This window comes from Scyliorhinus canicula, chromosome 11, assembly GCF_902713615.1.
Source record: "Scyliorhinus canicula chromosome 11, sScyCan1.1, whole genome shotgun sequence".
NCBI lineage: Eukaryota > Metazoa > Chordata > Chondrichthyes > Carcharhiniformes > Scyliorhinidae > Scyliorhinus > Scyliorhinus canicula.
The window spans coordinates 83,136,550-83,162,156 of NC_052156.1; the positions used below are offsets into that span (position 1 = coordinate 83,136,550).

General features: G+C 48.3%; 1 protein-coding gene across 3 annotated transcripts in view; it reads left to right on the top strand.

Annotated features, from left to right (window-relative positions):
- srgap3 (SLIT-ROBO Rho GTPase activating protein 3) overlaps nucleotides 1-25,607 on the top strand; it is a 301,988-nt gene that overhangs the window by 189,523 nt on the left and 86,858 nt on the right. For all 3 annotated transcript variants that reach the window (XM_038810792.1, XM_038810793.1, XM_038810794.1), the window contains exons 5-7: nucleotides 2,847-3,032; nucleotides 14,304-14,432; nucleotides 19,913-20,134. In XM_038810792.1, the coding sequence (XP_038666720.1) occupies nucleotides 2,847-3,032; nucleotides 14,304-14,432; nucleotides 19,913-20,134 (537 nt within the window). The remainder of the gene's footprint in view (nucleotides 1-2,846; nucleotides 3,033-14,303; nucleotides 14,433-19,912; nucleotides 20,135-25,607) is intronic.

Here is a 25,607-nt window from a genome sequence, read left to right on the forward strand (position 1 = left end):
ACCAGGTGACATGTTTAATCCTAATGAGAGAGAACAACCTTGAGCTTGTTCCCTCTCCAGACTCTCTTGACACTACCTGTTTCACGTGCAATCTCTCCCTAGTGGCCGACCAGCCTTGCCTTGAAATACTTTCACCATTATGTATTTCCAAGAGGTTTTGGGTGGATCTGTCTCTGTGGCAGCCATTGTTTCATGATGCAGCTCTTTGCATTTTTAATGTTTCTTCCTTTGAGAGTTGACGAGTTTCAGTGGGTGCCATTTTCAACCCACCCCACCATGCTCACCTCCCCGGCCATCTTTGCCCTTTCCCAGTGGTTAGCACTGCTGTCTCACGGCGCCAAGATCCTAGGTTGGATCCCGGCTCTGGGACATTGTCCATGTGGAGTTTGCACATTCTACCCGTGTTTGGGTGAGTTTCGCCCCCACAACACAAAGATGTGCACTGTAGGTGGATTGGCCATGCTACATTGCACCTTAATTGGAAAGAAAAATGAATTGGGTACTCTAAATTTATTTCAAAAAGCTTTGCGCTTTCGACACCATCTTTGCCCTTGTCTCTGCCCTCTCTGTCCTCTCCACCCTTGCCCTGCCATCGTCCTTCTCTCCCACCCCCCAGGTTTGGACGCTGCCGCTAGTAGCCAGTAGCTGCTTTCCAATACCTTCAGTGGAGTTCTGGTGTGTGGTGCACAGCTTTCACAAAGTGGCGGGGCTCCTTCTGTTTAAAAAATCAAATACACGTTCTGCCCACATAGATGACTAATAATAATAATTGTTATTATTAGTGTCACAAGTAGGCTTACATTAACACTGCAATGAAGTTACTGTGAAAAGCTCCTAGTCGCCACATTCCAGCACCTGTTCAGGTACACAGAGGGAGAATTCAGAATGTCCAATTCACCTAACAGCACATCTTTCGGGAATTGTGGGAGGAAAACGAAGCACCCAGAGGAAACCCATGCGGACACGGGGAGAACGTGCAGACTTCGCACTGTTAGTGACCCAAGCCGGGAATCGAACCTAGAACCCTGGCGCTGTGAAGCAACAGTGCTAACCACTGTGCTACCATGCCGCCCTGCCATCCTTACCCCGTCTGGCCTACATGTGACTCCAGACCCATAACAATGTGACTGACTGAAATGGTCAAACACGCCACTCAGTTCAAGAGTGGATGGGGGTCATGGTGGATATTTCGGTTAGTTCGAAGTGCTGCCTCATTTGATTCCAAGCCAGTAATCGAACCCAGGTTCCTGGCGCTGTGAAGCAATAGTGCTAACCACCGTGCTACCATGCCATCCACGTGGGAGACAGGATCAGTAGGTTAGTGGATAACGCAAAGATTGGCTGGATGGTTAACAGTGAGGCTGAGTGTCTTGGGTTACAGGAATATGTAAATAGGGTGGTTAAATGGACAGAAAAATGGCAGATGGAACTTAACCGTGAAAAGTGTGAGATGATACACTTTGGAAGGAGTAATTTGACAAGGAAGTATTCAATGAATGGCATGACACTCGGAGGTCCGAGGAACAAAGGGAACTTGGTGTGTTTGTCAATAGATCTCTGAAGGCGGATGGGCAGGTTAATAGGGTGGTGACAAAGGCATGTGGGACACTAGCCTTTATCAATCAGGACATAGATTACAAAAGCAAGGGGTCATATTGGAGTTGTATGGAACTTTGGTGAGGCCACAGCTGGAGTACTGTATGAAGTTCTGGTTGCCACATTATAGGAAGCTATGATGGCGTTGGAGAGGGTGCAGAGGAGATTCGCCAGGATGTTGACTGCGATGGAACATTTAAATTATGAAGAGATTGGATAGGCTTGGGGTGTTTTCATTGGAGTACAGAAGACTGAGGAGCCACCAGATCGAGGTGTACAATGTTATGAAGGACATGGACTGGCTGGATAGGGAGCAGCTGTTCCCCTTAATTGAAGGGTTAGTCATGAGAGGCCACAAGTTCAAGGTGAGGAGCAAATGGTTCGGGGGAATGTGAGAAAAAGGTTTTTTACCCAGAGTGTGTGCACTGCCTGGGAGGGTGATAGAAGCAGGTTTCCTTACATCCGTTAAAAAGTACCTGGATCACTGTCCGTGTGGAGTTTGCACATTCTCCCCTTGTTTGCGTGGGTTTCGCCCCCACAACCCAAAGATGTGCAGGGTAGGGGCATTGGCCACGCTAAATTGCCCCTTAATTGGAAAAAATGAATTGGGTACTCTAAATTATAAAAACAAAAGTACATGGATGAGTGCTTGCACATCATAGCACTCAAGGCTATGGGTCAAGTGCTGGCAAATGGGATTAGGTAGGTAGGTAGGTCAGGTGTTTTTCACATGTCGGGGCAGATTCAATGGGCCAAAGAGCCTCTTCTGAACTTTGTGATTCTGTAATTTCAAGATTCCTCACATAAATCTGTTGGGTTACAAAAAGCTTTTGCATTCAATCAGTATTTAAGAAGTATCTGACAACAGAAACATCATCTCTTCCCATCCTTGTTTTCAAATCCCCCCCATGGCCTCGCCCCTCTCTATGTCTGCAACCCCATCCAGCCTCTCAGATCTCTGTGCTCCCTACAAGACTGGCCTCTTGCGCATCTCCCAATTCATCCCCCCAGTATTGGGCCCTAAGCTCCGGAATTCCCTCCCTAAAACTCTATGCCTCTCTCTTAACTCAACCTCTTTGACCAACTTTGGTCACCTGACCCAATATCTCCTCATGTGGGCTTGGTGTCAGATTTTGGCACCGTTGCTCCTGGATATCTTACCACGTTCAAGGAGCTGTTATTCTGAAGTAGTTGTGGATTGTGAGGGTCAGTAAACCATTACTATCTCTCTCTCTCTCTCTCTCTGCCAGGTAATGAAAACATACCACATGTACCATGCAGAAAGCATCAGCGCAGAGAGCAAGCTGAAGGATGCCGAGAAGCAAGAGGAGAAGCAGTTCAGCAAATCAGGAGACATCAGTGTGAACCTGCTCCGGCACGAGGATAGGCCGCAGCGCCGTAGTTCTGTGAGGAAGATCGAGAAGATGAAGGAGAAGGTATGATCAAAGCAGAAGGTACTTCCAATGTTGGAAAGGTTTGGGTAGCTTGGACTGAGAGAATGGAAGGGAGTCAAGCCCTCCGCAGAATTGGTGTGTATGGTGAAATTAAGAGGTTGCACAGCATGCTTTTTTATTATTCATTTTTGGGATGCCGGCACTGCTGGGGAGGCCAACATTTGGTGCCCATCCCTAATTGCCCTTGAACTCACTCGGCCATTTCAGAGATTAGTTCAGAGTCAGCCAGCCTGGAGTCACATGTCAGCCAGAACAGGTAAGGACGGCAGATTTCCTTCTCTGAAGAGGATTCGTGAACCAGATGGGTTTTTATGACAATCAACAATGGTCATTATTAGTCTTTTAATTCCAGATTTTTATTGAATTCAAATTTCACCATCTTCCATGGTGGGATTCGAACCCGGGTCTCTTTGGATTATTAGTCCAGTGACAATGCCATTCCACCACTGTGTCCCCCAGTACTGAGTCAAAGGCAAGGGGTGGATATTGGTTTGGGTCTATGGTATGACGAGGCCTATAAAAGAAAGAACTTGCATTTCTATAGCACCGTTTACAATGTTGGTCAAGCACTTTATAGTTAATAAAGTACTTTCGAGGCGTAATCATTGTTGCAATGTGCGAATCCTGGAAGCCAGTTGGCACACAGCAAAATCCCACAGGCAGTAATGGGATGAGGACTAGATAACCTGTTTTAGTGACAAATGAATTTCTCAAGACTGTCCTATTCTTCATTAAAATAGACCATGGAATCTTCTACAGCACCTCCAAAGGCAGAATTTTCCTTGATTTAATATCTGGCCCAAAGTCTGCACCTCTCACAATGCAGCAGTCTTTCAATGCTACGCTGGAGATATGCTCAAATCTGTGGAGTAGAACTTGAACCCAAGGCCTTCTGATGCTACCGACACTTTGAAAACATGTTGGACAGTATTTAGTGCAGGTGACAAAAGTCTCATCCGCAGGTTGGAGAGCCGGAAAGAGACTCTGTCACCTCCTTTCAGGCAGGCACTCTAAATTAAGTGCCCACCAAGCATTTACTTTTACAACGTCGGGACTTCTCCCAGATTAAGGATCCTGGAATCAAGGAACCTGGGAGTGGATATTCACCCCCTACCACCACCGTGGCCAAATGCTGCTGGTCAATCAGTGACCAGCACCTGTGCATTCTGGCAGCACCAAGAGGAGCAGTGGCAGAACCAACAGGGACAGTGGCAACTGCTGCAGGCGTCCTGTGTGGGGACCCCGCCCCGCCGCCCACAGCTGGTTGAATACCAGCAGCAGCGGGTTGAAGCCTATGAGCGGCCATTAACCTCCCACTAAGGGCCTGCACAGGCGTTGGGTCAGGAAAGCCATTCACTGTCAGGGCTGAGGCAGGAAAGCAGTGGGCTACCCACTCGAGACACGCCCCCCCCCCCCCCCCCCCCCCCCCCCCCCCGGTTCCAAATATATCTCAGACGAGGTCATTAAATTCCGACCACTGACACCCACCCTTGTGAATTTATCAAGGATGCTGGAATCTACTCACCACGCTGAAGCAAACCTGAGGAAGTTCCTCCAGACTGCCCGGGCCCTCAACCTCACTTACAACAAAGAGAAATGCGTGTTCCACACAACCCGGCTCGCCATCCTCGGCTACGTCGTGGAGAACGGGGTCCTAGGCCCGGACCCCGACCGCATGCGTCCCCTTAAGGAACTCCCCCTCCCCCGTAGCCTCAAGGCACTCAAACGGTGCTTGGGGCTTTTCTCCTATTACGCCCAGTGGGTCCCCAGATATGCGGACAAAGCCCGGCCACTCATTAAGACCACGGTTTTTCCCCTGACGGATGAGGCCCAGTCGGCTTTCAACCGTATCAAGGCCGGCATCATCAAGGCCGCCATGCACGCGGTGGACGAAGCCATTCCCTTCCAAATAGAAAGCGATGCATCCGACGTCGCCCTGGCTGCTACCCTCAATCAAGCGGGCAGACCAGTAGCGTTCTTCTCCCGAACCCTCAATGCCTCGGAAATTCGGCACTCTGCAGTCGAGAAGGAGGCACAAGCCATTGTGGAGGCCGTGTGGCACTGGAGGCACTACCTAGCTGGTAGGAGGTTCACCCTCATCACCGACCAACGGTCGGTTGCCTTTATGTTCGATAACGCACAGCGGGGCAAAATAAAGAACGACAAGATTCTGAGGTGGCGAATAGAACTCTCCACCTATACGTACGATATTAAATATCGCCCGGGGAAGCTCAACGAGTCCCCAGATGCCCTGTCTCGCGGCACGTGCGCCAACGCGCAATTGGACCACCTGAGAGCCATCCACGATGACCTCTGCCACCCAGGGGTCACCCAGCTTGCCCACTTCATCAAGTCCCGCAACCTGCCCTACTCCACAGGGGAAGTCAAGGCCATGACTAAGGCATGCCAGATCTGTGCAGAATGCAAACCGCAGTTCTATCGACCAGACAAGGCCCGCCTGATAAAGGTCTCTGGGCCCTTTGAGCGACTAAGCGTGGACTTCAAAGGGCCTCTCCCTTCCAACAACCGCAACATCTATTTCCTCACCGTCATCGACGAATTCTCCCGCTTCTCTTTTGCTGTCCCCTGTCCCGATACTACCTCGGCCTCCGTGATCAAGGCACAGCGCAGCATCTTCACTCTGTTTGGTTTCCCCGCTTATATTCACAGCGACTGGGGTACATCGTTCATGAGCGATGAGCTGCGTCGGTACCTGCTCAGCAAGGGCATCGCCTCGAGCTGAACGACGAGCTATAAACCGCGGGGAAACGGGCAAGTGGAGAGGGAGAACGCGACAGTTTGGAAGGCTGTCCTCCTAGCCCCACGGTCAAGGAGTCTCCCTATCGCCCGCTGGCAGGAGGTCCTACCCGATGCCCTGCACTCCATTAGGTCGCTCCTCTGTACGGCCACGAACGAGACCCAACACAATCGTTTGTTTGTCTTCCCCAGGAAGTCCTCTGGGGTCTCGCTTCCACCGTGGCTGACGACTCCGGGTCCAGTCCTACTCCGGAGGCATGTGAGGAGCCATAAAACGGATCCCATAGTCGAGAGGGTCCACCTGCTGCACGCAAACCCTCATTATGCCTACGTCGAGCACCCCGATGGCAGGCAGGATACTGTATCCCTGCGAGACCTGGCACCCGCTGGCTCTCACACCGACTCCACCGACCCTCCCACCGACCCCGACTTTTTCCCAACCGACCCCCCCCTTCTACCGACGCTCCCGGCCCCGCACCGACCGCCGACTTCGACAGCGCCCCCCCCACCCCATAGCGTCCCCTGCCCCCCAGCCGGCACCGGCACCGCCGACTTCGACAGCGCCCTCCTCCATAGCGCCCCCTGTCCCCCAGCCGGCACCGACCACCCTAATCACTCCTGATAACCCCCCCTCTCCAAGGCGGGCAAAGCCTCAGTCAACCGTGCTCCCGGATAGACCACCATCGGAACCGACCTCATCCACGGCGCCACCACCGGAGCAGCGAAAGTCAGCACGGACTATCAGACCACCACAAAGACTGAACTTATAATTTAAAACGCTTCACCCCCGACGGACTATGTGTTTTTTTTTAAACAGGGGGTGAATGTGATGATCGGAATACCTTGCCCCTTTAAGAGGCTTGGAACCCTGGGGGACTCCGCCTCTGGCAACGTCCCCTGGAAACAGTATTTAAGATGAGACTCCATTTTGCGAGCACACTTCTCTTGGATCCTGCCATTGTTCACTGTTTATTAAAGCCTTTGATTACTGACCTCGCTTTCACGTCGTAATTGAGAGTGCCTCAGTTACAATCCCATAAACTGACGTGCGATGGATGACCAGTTAGTTGGGTTTTGGTCATGTGGTTGGGTTGGTGTCTACTGAGCAGGCAGGCCGGGCCTCTCCTGAACAATGCAGCAGTGTCTCCTTGCAAAGATTGGAGTGTCAGCCTGTATTGTGTCAAGTCGTAGTTGACCTTTGAACCCACTGCTAGCTGGCCTTCTGACCTCTGCGTGAAGAGGGGGAAAAGAATTGAAGGCAAGGGTAGTGTGGGAAGCGGGTGGGATGCAGATGGCTTTTGAAAGGTTTTTGTAACGTTTTGGGTTCTGCTCCTTGATATATAGCAGTTCAAGTGCATGGGTTTCCATGGAAACAGGCGTGCTCTGTCTGTGACTCTGTGCCAGTTGAGAGTGTTAGATGATGGAGCACAACTGTGTCCCTGACTCGTGGCAAATGCTGATTTACAGACACAGTGATGAATGAAGCCTGGGAGGGATGTGCAGTCAATTAGTGTGCTGTCTTTTCTACCAGGGACCTGGCTTCAGAATGAGCTGAGATTGATACAGCAAAATGGCTCACATCTTGGCAAAACCACAACTCAATTTTCGGTTCATCTGAGGCATAAAGTGGCCCCAAACATTTAGTCTGGACAGTTAATAATTACTGGCACAGTGATTACGGGGTGCATTTTTGAGGTTGCGTTTAAGGTTACTTTTTCTCTCCTCACCAGTACTGACAAAACGCAAAATGTTTGTTTAAAATAGTGCTTCTCAATATATTAACCACTAGCTACACACTTGGAAATCCCAGCTATTGAGCTTCTGATTGGTGAATTAAAAATAATATACACCACCGTTGGGCAAGTGATCTGAATACGCGATCCCTTGCATGTGAACTTGAACCTTTTTGGCAAGGCCGTTTGGTAAGATGAAAGCAAAGTGTACAAATTGTATTTTGAGTATTGTGTGCTTTACTTCCTCAGCAACTTGAGTGTTGGCAGATGTTTATGAAAGTAACTATACAAGTGTGAAGTATGTTGATAATACCTCATGTTTGTGGCGTCACAAAGACTGCTTATTTCCATCTCCATAGCATCATCCAACTTCATCCCTGTCTCAGCTCATCTGTTTAAACCTTCATCCATGCCTTCATTACCTCTAGGTTCACCTATGCCATCGCATTCCTCTCCCGAGGTAAATTTGAGATCACCCAGTACTCATGCAGCAAGTCCTGGTCCTCTTATCATCCCTGCGCTCACTGTCCTCGATTGGCTCCTGGTCAAGCAACATCTCGATTCTAAAATTCTTATCCTTGTTTTCACATCCCTCCATGGCATCACTCCTCCCTATCTTAGTAATCTCTTTCAACCCCACAAACGTCCACGATGCAGGGAGTTCCCTAATCCTGGTCTCTTGCGCAATCCCCAACTTTAATTGCTCCCCATGAGGGCTCAGCCGTCAGTTCCCTGCCGTAAGCTCAGGGATTCCTTTCCTCGGCCTTGTCACCTCTCGGCCTCAATTTTCCTCCTTTAACACATGCCTTAAAACCTACCTCTACTTTTGGTCATCGAACCTAATATCTCTAGATGTGGTTCAATGTCATACTTTGCTTTATAATGCTCCTGTGAAGTGGCTTGGGACATATCCATGACATAAAAGATGCTCTCTGTTGTTGTTAACCTAAATTGTGAGTTGGGGTTGTTTGACTTTTGCACTTATACTGAACTTGGTGGAAATCAGACCTGGACAGAGGAATGATAGGTGGCTGACCCACAGTCACTCCTTTACAATATCACCCAAAGTCAAAATTACAAGGTGGAATTAAATATTGAGAAACAACTTATTTTCACCTCCATAACATCGCCCAACCCCAATCATGCCTCAGTTCACCAGCTGCTGAGACCCTCATCCACACTTTATTACCTCCAGATTTAGCTAATGCACTCCTGGCTGACCCCCCCAAATGCAGCCCTCCATGCACTCGAGATCACCCAAAGCTGTGCTGAGCGTGTCCTAAATTGCACCAGATTCTGATCAGCTATCACCTCTGTAATCATCGACCTACACTACCTCAATTTTAAAATGTGAATTTCTGCTTTGAAACCCCCCCCCCACGGCCTTGTCCCTTCATGAACTACTCCAGCCTTACAATCCTCTGAGATATTTGTGCTCTTCTAATTCAGTCTCTTCAACTTCGCTCATTTTAGTCACTCCACCATTGATAGGCTGTCTTCAGCTGTCCCTAAAGTCTGGAATTCCTTCCCTAAAGTTCCCTGTGAATCGCCTTGAGATAGTTCATGAAGTAAAAGCCATTATATAAATATAAGTTGTTTCCCACAAACACTGGTGGGTATGATTAAAATGGTGCCATCTGTGCTTAGTCTTCAATTTCTCTTGGGAAATGTGGGTTAAAAACATTTATAATTGGACGGCTAACTTTTTGGAGAGTTTTTTCGCGAAAGAATAAGACAAAAAGCAGTGCGTGCAAGTATATTTTGGTCACTGAGTGCATACGGATGAGATTTGATCCAACTGAGAGACACACGAGAGCTGAACTGTTGAACAATTTAGTGTGGGTCTGGAGTCACACAAGGCCAAGGCCAGATTGGATAAGACCGTGAATAATCAATTGGGCTTTTATGCCAGTTCAATGGCTTTTACTATTATGGGGCTGGTTTAGCTCAGTTGGCTGAACAGCTGGTTCGTGGTGCAAAGCAAGGCCAATGGCATGGGTTTAATTCCTGTACCCGATGAGGTTATTCATGAAGGCCTCACCTTCTCAATCTTGCCCTCACCTAAGGTGTGGGGACCCTCAGGCTAAATCACCACCAGTCAGCTCTCCCCTTCAAGGTGAAAGCAGCCTATCGTCATCTGGGACTATGGCAATTTTACTGTTATGAACATATTGATGTGACCATCAATTCACTCTGAACACGATTGGAAGTAAACTGTGGTTTTAATAGTCTTACAATTGAGCCTGCCTGCGACCAGAAGAACTGAGGGCAGGCTCACACGGCTGCAGCACTTTATACTTCCGGCAGTGGGAGGGGCCATGGGCGGAGCTATGGGCGGAGCCACGGGTGGAGCCCTGTACAAGCGCCTCATCTCCCCCTATGGGCAGAGCCGCGCAACGGCTCACAGAGCCCACAAGGACATAATGCTATACATTACAATACAGTATGAATTCACCACACATATGAGTATGCAAAATAGGAATAAAAGTAGACCATCCATCCTTTGAACATGATCTGTTACCATTTCCTTATTTACAGGCTTTGAAAGTGGAATTCAATTCTCCAAATGGCACAGGGTGGGGTTTGAATCACAGAATCCTTACAGTGCAGGAGGCCATTCGGCTCATTGAGTCTGTACCAACCCTCTGAAAGAACACCCTACCTAGGTCCACTCCCCACCCTATCCCCGTAACCCCACCTAACCTGTACATCCCTGGACACTAAGTGGTATTTTATCATGTCCAATCCACCTAATCTGTACATTTTTGGATTGTGGGAGAAAACCAGAGCACTCGGAGGAAACCCACACAGACACAGGGAGAACGTGCAAACTCCACACAGTCAGTCACCCAAGACTGAATTGAACCCGGTTCTCTGGCGCTGTGAGGCAGCGGTGCTAACCACTTTGCCACCGTGCCAATCATGTTCAAATTCAGTCCTCTGGAATACTAAGCGACTGAAATAATCACTGCAGCTCAACAGTGGCATGCAGGATATTCTGTGCAAGACACTACCGTGTAAAAGACAACTTCAGGCTCCAATACCAAGGACAGCTTCACAAGGAAAGTGATTTATTGCCGGAGTGGTCACCATGGGCTATTTGAATTATATCCTTCATATACAGACAACAAGCAAACATATAAATGTCTAATGTATCTGTAGGGCCCAAAGGATACACTCCTACTCCTCCTGGCTCTGCTGTGCTCAGACCCTGGTTCCCTGGGAACCTACGCAGGCTTCAGTCAGGTCTGTGGTGAAAATGGCAGCAGATGAAATGTGGCCCCCGTTTCACTGGGGCAGGTGGCCTTTGTCATGATATCCACTCATGTATTTAATGGAGTGCAGACAGGCAATGATTGACACACATGATGACCAGTGAGCACACAGAACAGAGCATCCAATCACCAGACAGGACACTACCACTATAAAGCCAGAGGGCATTAGGTTTCCCGCTCTCTCTGGACCCAGCCACTGAGACAGTCAGAGTCCACGAGCTAGCCAGTGCAAACACCATGCGGTAGCTAGTAAGTCTGGTCAGGCTAGCACCAGGTCTCCAGTCAATTCAGTATAGTGGCGACCCACAGCTGAGTATGTATATTAGTTATATCGTTGAATAAAATTGTGTTGGATCTTCTCCAGTGTTAGAGGTCTGTCTCTCGCCACACTGCATCAAGTGCAGTCCACGTCGAACCAACCTGCCCAACACATCAGCCTTCCCATGTCTGAATTTAGCCAAGTTAAGCTGACAGGCATGGGAACAAAGTGTGAACCCTTTCTCCACTCCCACCATCTTTGCCCTCTTTAATTAGTTATTTGTTTCGCACAGCATTCAAATCAAATTTGCTGTGTAATCGCTGCAGCACCTGTGCTTATCGACTGTGGCAGATCACATCGACACATGATATTCGCCACCCTGTGCAAGCAGGGCGGTTGTGCTATGCAGAATAAGGCTTTTTGAGTTCTTAAACTGTACAAATGATGGGGCATTGAATGAGCCAGAGAATTTCAGGCCTGTTGTATTGGGCTTGCAGTTCACTGGCCAGTGGACGTTGCTGTGCAGTGCAGACAGAGTTGCACTGTTGGAGGTCTAATGGATGAGATGTTTAACCGAGCTCTCCTCTGTCCATTCTCGTCATTCAAGTGGAATATTAAAGACCGCAATTCGGGCAGGAGTGAGAGTCTTTTTTTGCAAACAGTACAATCAACAACAAAGAATGTACCTGTTCCCAAGTCCCTGTTGAGGACCCAAAAAAACAAGTGCTGCATTAGCTAACATCACAACAATCCTCCCACTTCTTTTTGCGTGGCAACATTTCGAGACTATGTGCCGTGTAAGTACAAAGCTTACTTTTCGTATCAGCCCGCTGACAGGTCCCCCAGCCTACACTCAAGTCAAACCCTTGATGTGCTGTGAGGGCTTTACAGGTCCAATGCGATTGTGGTGAGCAGAGTGTTTTTGTTTCTCGTGCCAGGAGATGTTCTGCCTGAATTGGGTGGAAATTAGTTGGAATTATCCAGTTTGATAATCTACCACAGTCCATCTATTCAGCCGATCAGCCTCAACCAGACTCATGCAGGGAACTTACACAAAGTCGAATATGCTCGTCAGTTCCTGCTGTTGCAGGATAAAGTTTGGACGTTGCCTGACTATGTTTCATCAGGTTGGTATGTCCATTCTTTTCTTGAATGGAACATAAAGTGGAGCAGTGGGTGACTCAGCTGGTAAACACTTTGCCTTGCATCTTCAGTGCCTGGGTTTGAGGAAAGGTCCTACCGCAAATCTGAGCGAGCAAAGATTCCAGATGGAATATAATTCCGGGTTCCTAAAAAGATTGTCAGGAAATTTATCGAGCATGGCCCAATATGAGGAATTATTTTTTTCTCCCCGTGACTTTCAGTAAGCAAGTCCAGAACTGATAGTAAAAAATGTAGTTTAATTCCGAATGTGGACACTCCAGAAACATCAGCTTCACATTAAAACCAAGTGAAATAATGGAGCTTCTAAACTAGATGACTATGTGTACAGGAATTATTTAATAAGCAGCAGACTGCAGGGATTTAGGAAAACGTCTTGCCTAATATTGTTTTTGTCTTTCAGGACACAACAGACTAAATTAAAATAAATAACACAAGGTTAGATGCAGAGTACAGCTCCCTCTACACTGTCCCCATCAAACACTCCCAGGACATAGTAAGAAGTCTTACAACACCAGGTTAAAGTCCAACAGGTTTGTTTCGAATCACTAGCTTTCGGAGGGCAGCTCCTTCCTCAGGTGAATGAAGAGGTGGGATCCATAAACACATATATAGACAAAGTCAAAGATGCAAGACTATACTTTGAATGTGAGTCTTTGCAGGTAATTAAGTCTTTACAGGTCCAGACGGAGCAACTGGAGAGAGGTATAATCACAGGTTAAAGGAGGTGTGAATTGTCTCAAGCCAGGACAATTGGTAGGATTTCGCAAGCCCAGGCCAGATGGTGGGGGGGTGAATGTAACGAGACATAAATCCAAGGTACCGATTGAGGCCATACTCATGTGTGTGGAACTTGGTTGTAAGTTTCTGCTCGGCGATTCTGTGTTGTCACACGTCCTGAAGGCCACCTTGGAGAACGCTTATTCAAAGATCAGAGGCTGAATGCCCTTGACTGCTGAAGTGTTCCCCAACTGGAAGAGAACATTCCTGCCCGACGATTGTCACGTGATGGCCGTTCATCTGTTGTCGCAGGATCTGCATGTTCTCGCCAATGTACCATGCTTCGGGACATCCTTTCCTGCAGCGTATGAGGTAGACAACGTTGGCCGAGTCGCACAAGAATGTACCGCATACCTGGTGGATGGTGTTCTCACATGTAACGGTGGTACCCATGTCGATGATCTGGCACATCTTGCAGACGTTGCCATGGTAGGGTTGTGTGGTGTCGTGGTCATTGTTTTCCTAAAGGCTGGTTAGCTTTCTGCAAACAATGTCCTGTTTGAAGTTGCGTGGATGTTTGAAGGCATGCAGTGAGGATGGCCAAGGCACTGTCCCCATCAAACACTCCCAGAACAGGTACAGCATGGGGTTAGATACAGAATAAAGCTCCCTATATGCTGTCCCCATCAAACACTCCAAGGACAGGTACAGCATTAGGTTAGATACAGAGTTAAGCTCCCTCTACATTGACCCCATCATACACTCCCAGGACAGGTACAGCACAAGGTTAGATCTAGAGTTAAGTTCCCTCGACACTGTCCCATAAAACACTCTCAGGACAGGTACAGCCCGGGTTAGGGTTACAGATTAAAGCTCCTTCTACACTGATCCATCAAACACTCCCATAACCTCTCAATTCTGTTGCACCATTATGGCTCAACCGCACCCAAGAATTGTTAGTCTCTATTCAGCATGATCATATTTCCATATCCCATGCCCGCTATCTTTCTTGACTCTTAACAGACCAGTGCCTCTGTTTGCCTGTTCACAGCTAGACTAGAGTCACCCTGGGTGGGATTGAAATCCACAACACTGTCATGAAAGGACATCGTCTGACCTAATGCACCATGACGACATTTAATCAGTACTAACAGCAAGGCAAATGGTCCATTGGAATATTGTATAATGGGAGTGATTGAGAAGAGGTTTGGTCCATTGGAATTCTGTACAGATGATTGAAAAGTGGATTTGACTGTTAATTGGAAACATGTCTGTCTGGCAATTCTGTACATGAAGGATTTTGTAAATATTCTTACAGTGGGTTTTCCTTTTCTGTTTTCTTTCCTAGCGCCAAGCCAAGTATTCTGAAAACAAGCTGAAGTGTACCAAAGCAAGAAACGACTACCTGCTCAACCTTGCAGCGACCAATGCTGCCGTGGCCAAATACTACATCCATGATGTCTCCGACCTGATTGACGTCAGTATTCTTTACTTTGCTGGTAAACTATGTGCTTGGTTAAAACGAGGTGCCCAGTGTTAGAATCCAGTCCTGCCAGGTCAGGGACAGCTTGAGCAGAATGTCCCAAGGGCTGTGTAAATATAGTAGGCAATCAATGTCTTCTTGCAGTTGATTTGTATCATCCTCACTGTTTGCTGCATCTCCAGGTTCGGTATCATAAGCAAATTGTGAAATTGAAGTTTGAACTCCAATATCCAAGTCATTTCTATATATTAAAAAAGCAATGGTCCTACCACTGACCCTTGGGAATACCACTGTCCATCATCCTCCAGCCTGAAAAACAGCTACTCGCCATGACTCGCTGTTTCCTGTCTTAAGCCAATGGTTAAGACAAGCTGGCCTCTGAAGAGAGGTTGAGCAGATTAGGATTATTTTCATTAGAAAGATGGAGGTTGAGGAGGTGACCTCATTGAGGTCTACAAAATCATGAGAGGTATAGTCAGGGTGGTTAGCAAGAAGCTTTTTCCCAGAGTGGGGGACTCAATTACTAGGGGTCACGAGTTCAAGGTGAGAGGGGAAAAGTTTAAGGGAGATATGCATGGAAAGTTCTTTACGCAGAGGGTGGTGGGTGCCTGGAACGCATTGCCGGCGGAGGTGGTAGAGGCGGGCATGACGGCAGCATTTAAGATGTATCTAGACGGATACATGAATGGGCAGGGAGCAGAGGGATACAGATCCTTACAAAATAGGCGACAGTTTTAGATAGAGGATCTGGATCGGCGCAGGCTTGAAGGGCCGAAGGGCCTGTTCCTATTCTGTAATTTTTCTTCGTTCTTTGTTCTTTGACACTGACCCTCCTATTCCATAAGCCTCAAGTTTATTAACCAGCCTTTTGTGTGCTAATTTTTTTAAATGCTTTCTTAAACTTCATATAGGCAACATCCGTTGCATTCCCTTCATGACCCCATTAAAGTTTAATTTCTTAGCACAGTGTGATTGGAATCACAACTTTGCATTGCTGGTTTAATATCGTAACACTACGGGCATGATTCTCCGACCCCCACGCCGGGTGGGAGAATCGCGGGAGTGCCGGCGATTCACGCCACGCCGCCCTGGCACCCGCAGGTAGCCGATTCTCCGGCCTGGATGGGCCGAGCGGCCTGCCTAATCCGACCGGTTCACGCCGGCGCCAACCACACCTGGTTGCTGCCGGCGTTAACAGCGCGCGACCGCTGCGTGTGGGGCCTTTGGGGGGGGAGGGGGGAGGGGAGGGAGGATCGAGCACCAGGGGGGTGCTCAGGAGGGGTCTGGCCCGCGATCGGTACCCACCGATCGGCGGACCGGCGTCTCTGAAAGACGCAATCTTTTCCTTCCGCCGCCCTGCAAGATCAATCCTCCATGTCTTGCGGGGCGACGGAGGGGTAGACGTCACCCGCGCCGGCCGCGTCATTCAGGCGGCGCCACTTTGACGCAAGCGTCAAGGCCCGCGCGCGGGATTGATGCGCCGCCACTCCTAGCCCCCCGGGGGTGGGAGTATAGGGGGCGAGGAGCGGCCTCCGACGCCGGAGTGAAACACTCCGGTTTTCACTCTGGCGTCGGCACTTTGTCTCCCTTTGGGAGAATCGCGCCCTTGATCTATAATCTCTGTGCCCCATACATCTGTACATTACAGAATCAACAGTTTCTGAGTTAAACACCAGGAAATAGAGACATGACTCTCTGACAAGCAGAGGAAACAGGGAGAAGTCAATTGTCACTGGTAAATCTGAAAGTGTCCCCTATCCTCTGAGGGCCTGTGCAAGACAAGGAAGGCAAGGCAGTAGCTTTAAGGGGGAGGCATGCCCTTTGTGACAATGCATGAGGATGAACCTATGAGCTACAGCAGAATTGCCACCATTCCTGGCTTCAGATTTGATGTGAAAATTGTAAACTGGTTATTAAAGGTTTGTTGGGATCCTGGACGAGAACCCAATAATTTGCACTTCATAAAAATGGGAGGAAATGTTGCACCACAGGAGTGAAAACACCAACCCATGGGATTCATTTATGTTAAAACAAACTTTAATTTAAACATATAATTAACTACATTAGCAACAAAGAAATAGCTTTACAGTTAACAGTTACAACAGTTCCTAAGTAAAAGAGAAAACCTTAACTTACTTCCTAAACTTGCCACTATATTCCAATTAAGCAAACCAATATATTTCAAATACCACGCATGAATAAAGTTAACAATCAGGTTCCTATTTGCTTTCATCTGTGCAGAATCTTTGGGAAGAGAATGTTTCAAGACCAAAACTGAAACGCCTCATTCAGATTAGAGTTCTAGGACCAACTGACTTTTCAGACAGAAACGGCGCTTCTCATTAGCTACATCACCTATACCCAAAGCATAAGACATTCTTTTGTCTCTTCTTACAAGATGTCCCTTGACTTGTTTAGCCAGGATCAAACACAATACCCCTCATAAATTATCTACATCCCAAGGGTCCTTCAAACATAAACAATATTCCATTAGCTAGCTATCTGTAAACAAGAAAATGATTCTCAAGATCTACTAGCAGAACACTTCACCTGCAAATCAATGATTATCTCACTTTTATGACACTTTAATCACAGCTCGAGCATTCATACTGTCTGTATGCATCATAACCCAGGTTTTAATAAAATGTCTGCATACAATATAAACTATGACAATTTCTTAAATTCATCACAGGTTCTTTTCAATCAATGTCCATTCATGTGTGTCTTCAGAGGACATTCATTAGTTATTATGGTTGTCAATTATTTTTAATCAGTAACAAGAATAAGCATCAGGCTTTGAACCATGAATCCCACCTTCCGGCATATTGCTGTTGCATCCACATTGGAAGAAGAGGAAAGCCCAATGAAGTGGTACACTCTATACAATGCTCTAACTCTGAAACCCTGCAGGCTCTGAAACTGAATGGCCCATAAAACCACAAGGGTACAGTTGAGTGCAGATAGGCCAGCTAATGAGATCAGAACCTTTTTAAAGGTTAAACCCGTACTCTTCCTTGTTTTACTGTTGAATTGATTGCATGGTGGGGGAGGGGGTTGGGAGAAGAGGCTGTAAAGCAATAGACCGTGCATAGGAACTATTTCATTCTTTTTAGCTGGTTCAAAGAATTACTGCTTGAGAAAGAGTCAGCGGGGCTGAAAGTTGGCCTGGTTACTGGGCACAGTCATCGTACCAAGTTGAATTAGATTCACTCTGCTGAATCTTGAGGCTTTGTCCTTTCCAACTGCATACTGGCAGTTTGCCCGTAGACTGCTTGTTCTCCGTGGCCTCTATGTTCCCCTCACAATAGTCTGCACAAGTTCATTTCCTTGACCATTTGCTGTGACGGAAAGCCCCAGATGGTTTTCTGCTTTATTTTGCACACTGAATTGTAACGCGCTTCCCGCCAAACACACGCACACACCCAAAGTTCTCAGATGCACAAACCCAGCTTTGTGCAAACTATTCCACTCTTGCTGCTGTTTAATAGAGAAGAATATATGAGCCAAATGGAATATACACATCTAGGTTAGCAGCAGTTGCTATGGTAACTTGGATTTATATATAAAATATTACATGGTGCATGACTGTATGCTCAAGGGCTACCTAGAGTTAAACTACACTGACAAAGTGTGCAGCTGTTGGGTGATGTTACAATACAATGGTTGTTATAGCAAGGGGGCATCTTCCCCCACTCCCCCCCCCCCCCCCCCCCCCCCCACCACCACCACCAAAAAACCGAACACTCATTCAACACAGGAAATTTACAAATGAAGGAGCTTTTGCCTTTGTGGTTCCTCTGCTCCTCTGTAATCTATTATTCACAATCTCTGCCTCAATTGTGTCAAACAGATTTCATTTTCACTTCACTGGTTTTAACTGTACAGATGGGCCGCAAACGTAAATCTAATCCTTGTGAAGACTCTGCGACTGAAAAAAAATGTTCTGGTTAAATATTGGGAAAATAACTGCTGAATCCAGAAAATCTTTCTGTGGCCTGGTTGCTCGCCTACCGTCCCTCAACCATACGAGATCTGCTTCCTAGACTCATGGTGCGAAAGGGGATCGGTTGGCAAATTCCAAAAAAGCAAAATGGAACTGACTTATTCATTGGTTTGGAAAAAGCCAGACAGAATTTGCTGGAAATGAAATGATTGATTGAGGCTGACCAGGAGATCTTCCCATATACCTGAGCAGGCTTGTCACCTGCAATCACTTGTATTAGGTTAGTCATGTTTCTTGTCAAAAACAAATCAACCGCGCCAGGGAGAATGGGGTGAAATCACAGCCCGAGGGGCGAGGTTTTGCACCTTTTGCAAGAGGAGAGTAATAATGGAAGCCTTTGGGCCCATTTCGAATTTACACTATCATCAAAGTCAAAATAACTCCCTCAATCAGGGTACTTTAAAGTTAATGGTTGGTCACATTGGCAGCTCCTTCGGCCCTTTCTCCCACATTACTTGGTGTCTTTAGGGTTGACCTTGACTCTGCGAGGTGGTGTAAAACTGTTAGTAGATCAACAGCTCATTTTTGAGTCATTTTCATTTCCATTGAAGCCGATGGAAGAAACATTAGGAGAAGGGATGACATGCGCACAGGAGGAACTGTTCAACTTGCCGCCCATTAGCCTAAAATCAACCCCTTGAGGTGTGTATGTATATCTCTAAAGGCCTGAGATTGGTTCAGTATGGGCTCAGATGTTTGGAGAGTGGAGGACGGCAAGGAGTGGGGGGGGGAGGTGATCGGTAAGGCACAGGGAACTGGGAAGTTGGGTTTTTCCAATTCCAGAACATGCATGAGAACCACCAACCCCCTTCTGCGGATGTCAGCCTGACTGACAGGCTTTCTTCCAGTCAGGTGGAGGAGTCAGTCAATGAAGGCTGTAGGATCAGGTAGGCCCATGCCTTGGAGATTGAGTGGTGATGGACATTCATCTTGGGGGGTGGGGGAGTTGATCCCTCTGGTGGTAGGGGTTAGTCAATCTCAGAGGGGCGAAAGAATTGTCAGTCCCAGAGGGAGGTCCAATTCTAGGCCAGGGGATGATCATTGGGAGGAGCCTCAGTGGGGAAAATCAGAGACTGGGAAGGTGGAGATTGGAGGTCTGGTAATAGAATTGGAGGTCTTGGGGTAAGTTCAAGGAGGTGAATGCCGGATCTCAGGGAATCCCAGGCAGGCACAGCTTATCCATCAAGTAGGTTATAAAGACACTTACCATCTTGACTGAGTGTCGTTGTTGCCTTTCCCAAAGCTGGACAAATCTGGTGATCAATAATTACATTTGAAAAATTGAAGAGCAATGAGGTTCGCAACTTCATTAGAATATCTCTCTTCTTGGAGCTTGCTCATCCTCCTGTCTCCAGTTGAGCTAGAAGTGGGCATTAGTGATTTTTTACACTTTAAACCCCCCACCTGACCCCATCCTCCTGCTGTACTACAAGCCCTCCTTTGTTCACTCATTCCTATGTTTTTCCCGTAGTGTTCTGATTTGGGATTCCATGCCGGTCTGGCTCGCACCTTCAGGACGTTCCTCTCAGCAGAATATAATCTTGAAACGTCTCGACATGAGGGCTTGGATATTATTGAGAATGCAGTGGACAACCTGGATGCCCGGAGTGACAAGCACAAGGTCATGGACATGTATAACCAAATCTTCTGTCCTCCCACCAAGTTTGAATTCCAGCCACACATGGGAGATGAGGTACGTTGCTATTGATCATATTCAAGTGCGAGTGGCAGACAGGGGGCATACAGATGTTCAATTTGTCAGTCCCCCACTTAGCTTCCCATCGGGAAGATGGTGGCCTAGTAGTAATGTCAATTGATTAGTAACCCGGAGATCTAGACCAACACTCTGGGGACATGGGTTCAAATCCCACCATGGCACTGGTGGAATGTTAAAATTCAGTTGATAAAAATCTCTAATTGGAAGCTAGACTCACTAATGGCGACCCACCAGAAACAATCATCACTGATTGTAGTAAAAGTCCACCTGGTTCACACATGTCGTTCAGCAAAGAAAATCTGCCGTCAATTACCCGTTCTGGCTACATGTAATTCTAGACCATACGGTTGATTCTTAAATGCCCCCTGATATGGCCAAGCAAGCCGCTCAGTTCAAGGGCAATTAGGGATGGGCAACAAATGCTGGACTTGTCAGTGATGCCCACCTCCCATTCAAAAAGTATGTTTGTTTGCTGTGGCAGTTATTGAAAGGGTGGGAGCAATGGGGTACCCAATTATTTTTTTTTCCCAAAGGGGCAATTTAACGTGGCCAATCCACCTAACCTTTACAACTTTGGGTTGTGGGGGTGAAACCCACACAGACACGGGGAGAATGTGCAAACTCCACACAGACAGTGACCCAGGGCCAGGATTTGAACCCGGGTCCTTAGCGCTGGAGGCAGCTGTGCTAACCACTGTGCCACATGCCTCCCCACATTTCCATTTCTGGAGGATAACACAGAGGCGTAGGTGATAATGATACTCCTTGGAGTATCCTTTTTTTTCCCATGCTTCCCTCCTCTTAAGATATCTCCTTGATATCCTGAATGAATACAATAAGCCCTTCATTTAGTCTGGTGTCAGTCACTCCCTATCTGACACTCCAAACTGGGGCTGATCACCGTTTAACGTGGCAGCCATTTTAGATCTGTGTTCATCTCTCCAGGATTACCCTGGAGCCGACTGGATTAAAAACTAATCTCCTAAGAACCACAGGATGAAAAATCATGAGGCGTTCAAGATCTTGGAGATGAGGGAAAGAAGGCCATTTGTCTGAGTGGAGTGGTTAGCTGCAGCAATTGAAGTGATGAAGCTTCCAGGAATAATTCCACCCGGAGTTGGCAAAGCCAGTTCCTCGTTTTTTTTTCTCTTCTGCTAAGAATTAACTGGATAGGTTGCAATCATTTTTATATCTACAATAACCCCTTCTGATCAACTGTAACTTGATACCATTGCTGCTTCAAGACTGAGATTGATGGATTGTTGTTGGGTAAGGTTATCACAAGGTTTGGAGCAAGTAAAGGTTGCAGAGATACAGATTAGCCAAGATCTAATCGACTGATGGAGAAAGTGTCAGAGGCTGAATGCCTTCCTACTGTCCCAATAAAGTGTTCCACTGAGAAATCAGTCCCAGTTTTCTCAAAGAGGATCTTTATTCTACCACAGAGCTTCACTTCTCTGCAAGTTCACACTTCATCGCAGGGACAGCCCAACTTGTACTTAACCCTTGCGGCATCACAGCATTGGGGAGGGAGGGGGGGATGGTTGTGGGAGGTGAGTTGTGAGTTCACCAGGCAAATCTGTGGAGTTGAGACATGAACACACTCCTTGGCCCCCAAGTACTGCCTCCTTTTCAATATGGATTTTTCACCAGAGATTTAGTATTGCGTATGTCACCGAGCTAGTGTGCAATATCTGGGCTTTTCATTGGCCATAGAATCCGCCTGTGAATCGCTATTTTTTTTACGCCATTTACACATGCAAAATAGAGGAGATGTGAAGTCCTGGAATCATTTTCATTGCCAATTTAAGAAAATAGGCTTGGAGCAGTGTGAAATGAGTTCAGATAAAAGATTTTAAGAAAGCAACAAAAGGGATCAAACATTGCTGAATTGTATTTAAAATGTTCATTCAAAAAAAATTTAGAGTACCCAATTCTTTTTTTCCAATTAAGAGGCAATTTAGCATGGCCAGTCCACCTACCCTGCACATCTTTGGGTTTGTGGGGGTGAGACCCACGCAGAGAATGTGCAAACTCCACACGGAAAGTGAGCCAGGGCCGAAATCGAACTTGGGTCCTCAGCGCCGTGAGGCAGCAGTGCTAAACACTGCGCCACCATGTCACCCCTTATTTAAGATGTTCATGACTAACTTGTCGCTCATCGCTGTTTCTGAGATCTTGCTGTGTGCCGTATTTGCCTAAATAGCAACATGTAGGTAATTCACTGTGTGCTGGAGTTTTGCAAAGATGTGAGCAGGTGCTATATAAATGCAAGTCTTCCCTTCTTTTCCAAGTGAGAAACACCAAAACCATGAAAATGATACATTCTGGAATTTGCCATTTCCTGTAATCTTTGTGTGTCAGATTCTGCCCAACAGCTGCAAGTGTTTTTTCTCAACACTCGTCAGAGGAAATTATCATTTAGTTTGACCCTCGCTGCAATACATCCTTATTTGCAACTTTCTATATGATTAGGTACAATAATTGGTTTGATATTTTCAAACCAGTGAGATCGGCCAACCCAAAGGCGCTCAATCTTTTGAATAAAGTTGGCAAGCTCTCTTCCCCTTAGTATGCACATCCCTCTCATCCCCTCCTCTATCCCAGCACACGCTTCAACATCCCCATGTACCCCTGACTGTGATTACTGACAGCAACCTGTTGGTGAGTCAGGGAGCAGCGCAGGGCAACGCGAGCTGGGCAGAGCTGATGGAGGGGTCCGAGAAGCTGGAATTAATGAGCAGCCTCCATGATTCCCGGGCTGTGTTTGGCCGCCCACTGAGTTCCATCCACAAACAGGGGCAAGCAACCCCATGGGTATACAATTCCATCCCGATGTGGCAGAGAGTCTTGGCTGGGCAATCCACTACAGGCAATCTAACTACCTCAGAGTGGCCCCACACAACATCAACTCACACACACCATCCAGAGGGGATCACTGGACAATCGAGAGCTTGTCAAGAATTGTCAAGGTGGCCCCTGCTTCTTTCCTGGAGATGAGGCACTGAAGGCAATTGTCACACCCACTATCAGCACACTGACACTCACTCAGCACTGACCCTGTCCTGCGGATGAGCATGTTGCATTTACTCACTGAAACCTTATTTATCAAACCCGCTCTTCGACCCTAACATCTCCTCAGGTGGCCCGGTGTCAAATTGTATTGTGAATCATCTTGAGTGTTTAACTATGTTGAAAGGCATTTTGCAAATGCAAACTATTGCCCATCTCCATAGTTTCAAACAATGCAAAATAAAATCCGTAAGGTTGCCATATTTTCTGATTCTGCAAACGTAATTCTCCGACGCCAACTTTGTAATTAGGACCAGAACAGATTATTAAAATATTTTCAGCTGGATGTGTGATGATGACAGGATGTATTGGCACAGATGCTGTTTGGGTTTTATGTGCTTCACACGCTTTGATTATTAATGTTAAATATTTCTTGACAAATTGTCTCACACCTGTATCAGATGCAGTACATGTAGAGAAAGCTGTGCACAGTCTCACAGACCTTCGGCTGCATTCTCCGTTCCTGAGACAAAGGCCAGGATTCTCCGCTAACCGGCAGGGCAGGCCGTACCGGCACCATGGAGTGGCATGAACAACTCCGGCGTCAGGCCACCCGGTAGGTGTGGAATCCTCCACACCTTCAGGGGCTAGGCCGGCTCCGGCGGAGAAGGGCCTCTGCCGGCCGGCGCAAGTTGGCGCATGCGCGGGAGCGCCGGCGTGTGCTGGCGTGATCCCAGCGCATGCGCAGGAGGGTTCATCTCCGCGCCGGCCATGGCGGACCGTTACAGCAGCCGGCGCGGAGGGAAAGAGTGCCCCCCCCCCCCCCCCCCCCCCCCCCCCCCCCGAGGCCAGATCCTCCCTTACCTCCCCCGAGGACTCCGCACGCCGTCCGCAGAGCCAGGTCCTGCCGGTAAGGACCGTGTTTGATTTACGCCGGTGGGACTGGCCGAAAACGGGTGGCCACTCGGCCCATCGCGGGGTGGGGAACCGCCGGGGGGCCACTGCCAACAGCCGCTGACCGGCACGACGTGATTCCCGCCTCCGCCGAAAAACCGGCGCCGGAGAATCTGGCAGCCAGTGGCAGGGCGGGATTCACGCCGCCCCCCCGGCGATTCTCCGGCTCGGCCGGGGGTCAGAGAATCCCGCCCAAAGTGTTGACGCTGGTGCAGGATTCGTGGAGCTTGACGACAGCAAAACTGGCACCCAGCCTGGACCGATTCAGTGACTGTTGAGGGTCTAGCACTGGTGCCACGTGGAACACAATCGATTCAAATGAGAAACGGTGCTGGATTAGCCGGCACCCATACCGGCCGTCATTGCCACAGGCATTGCGCAGCCCACTGATTACCCACCTTAGCCTCGGGTGTATGGCCGTATGGGTGCCTCCACTCCGCACCCCACCCCCTCTACCATACCATGCAACACGCCGGCCGGCACCCACGTGTGGGCCATCAGGCGACTGATGGGGCAAGAGGTGCAGAGAGGATGGTGGTGGGGGGCCGGTGGGGGGTAGGAGATGGGAGGGGGAAATGCAGGGGAAGGGTCCGCGGTGCCAGCCGAGTCACCGTGTAGCCCCGTGGACTACGTTGAGCACGGGGGTACGCACCGTGCTAACATGTCGGCCTTTTACCCCGTGCAGACAATGGATATTGGAATACAACCAGCAATGGTGGCCTTCCTCCTAGTTGCGGCAGCCCTGGGGGATGCACTGAGGCTGTACGAGCTGGAACTCCTCAAGGAGCAGGAGGAAGCTGGAGCAGCAGAGCATGCAGCAGCAGAACAGGAGGCAGCAGCTCAGGATGGAGAGCCAGCCGCCCAACAGGTGCAGGAGCTGCAAAGGAGGCGCCACATGAGATCTTATGTGTACCAGCAGCGCCTGTCTTTCAAGGACCTGCCAGACCGGGCATGCCGAAGACTCCGGCTGAGCAGAGACAGTACGACGTATCTGCAAGATGATGGCACACCTGGCACCGCGGGGGTATGGGGGAGGACACCTGCTCCCCGTGGCTGTCAAGGTGAAATACACCCTGAGCTAAAACCCCACAATGTCCTTGAAGACGCCAAGTGGAGACCTGTCCAGGGTCTCATAGAACTCGGTGCACAGGTACATCCGTGCACCTTTATGCCCAGTCAGCACAATACATCCATTTCAATGTGGACCAGGACACCCGGGCAGCGGGGTTCACCATCATCGACACGATGTTGACGGTCATTGACGAGGTGATTGATTGGATGCATGTCTCACTACGGGCACCTGCAGATGACAGACTGCTCTACACAAACCGAAAGGAGTTCGACGCGATGTCCGTACAACTGGTATGTGACCACCAGCTGCACATCATGTATATTTGCGCCCGATACCTGGGCAGTGCGCAGAAGCCTTCATCCTGGCATACTCAACGATTCCCGACCTCTTCGAGATGGCCCCCCCGCCCCC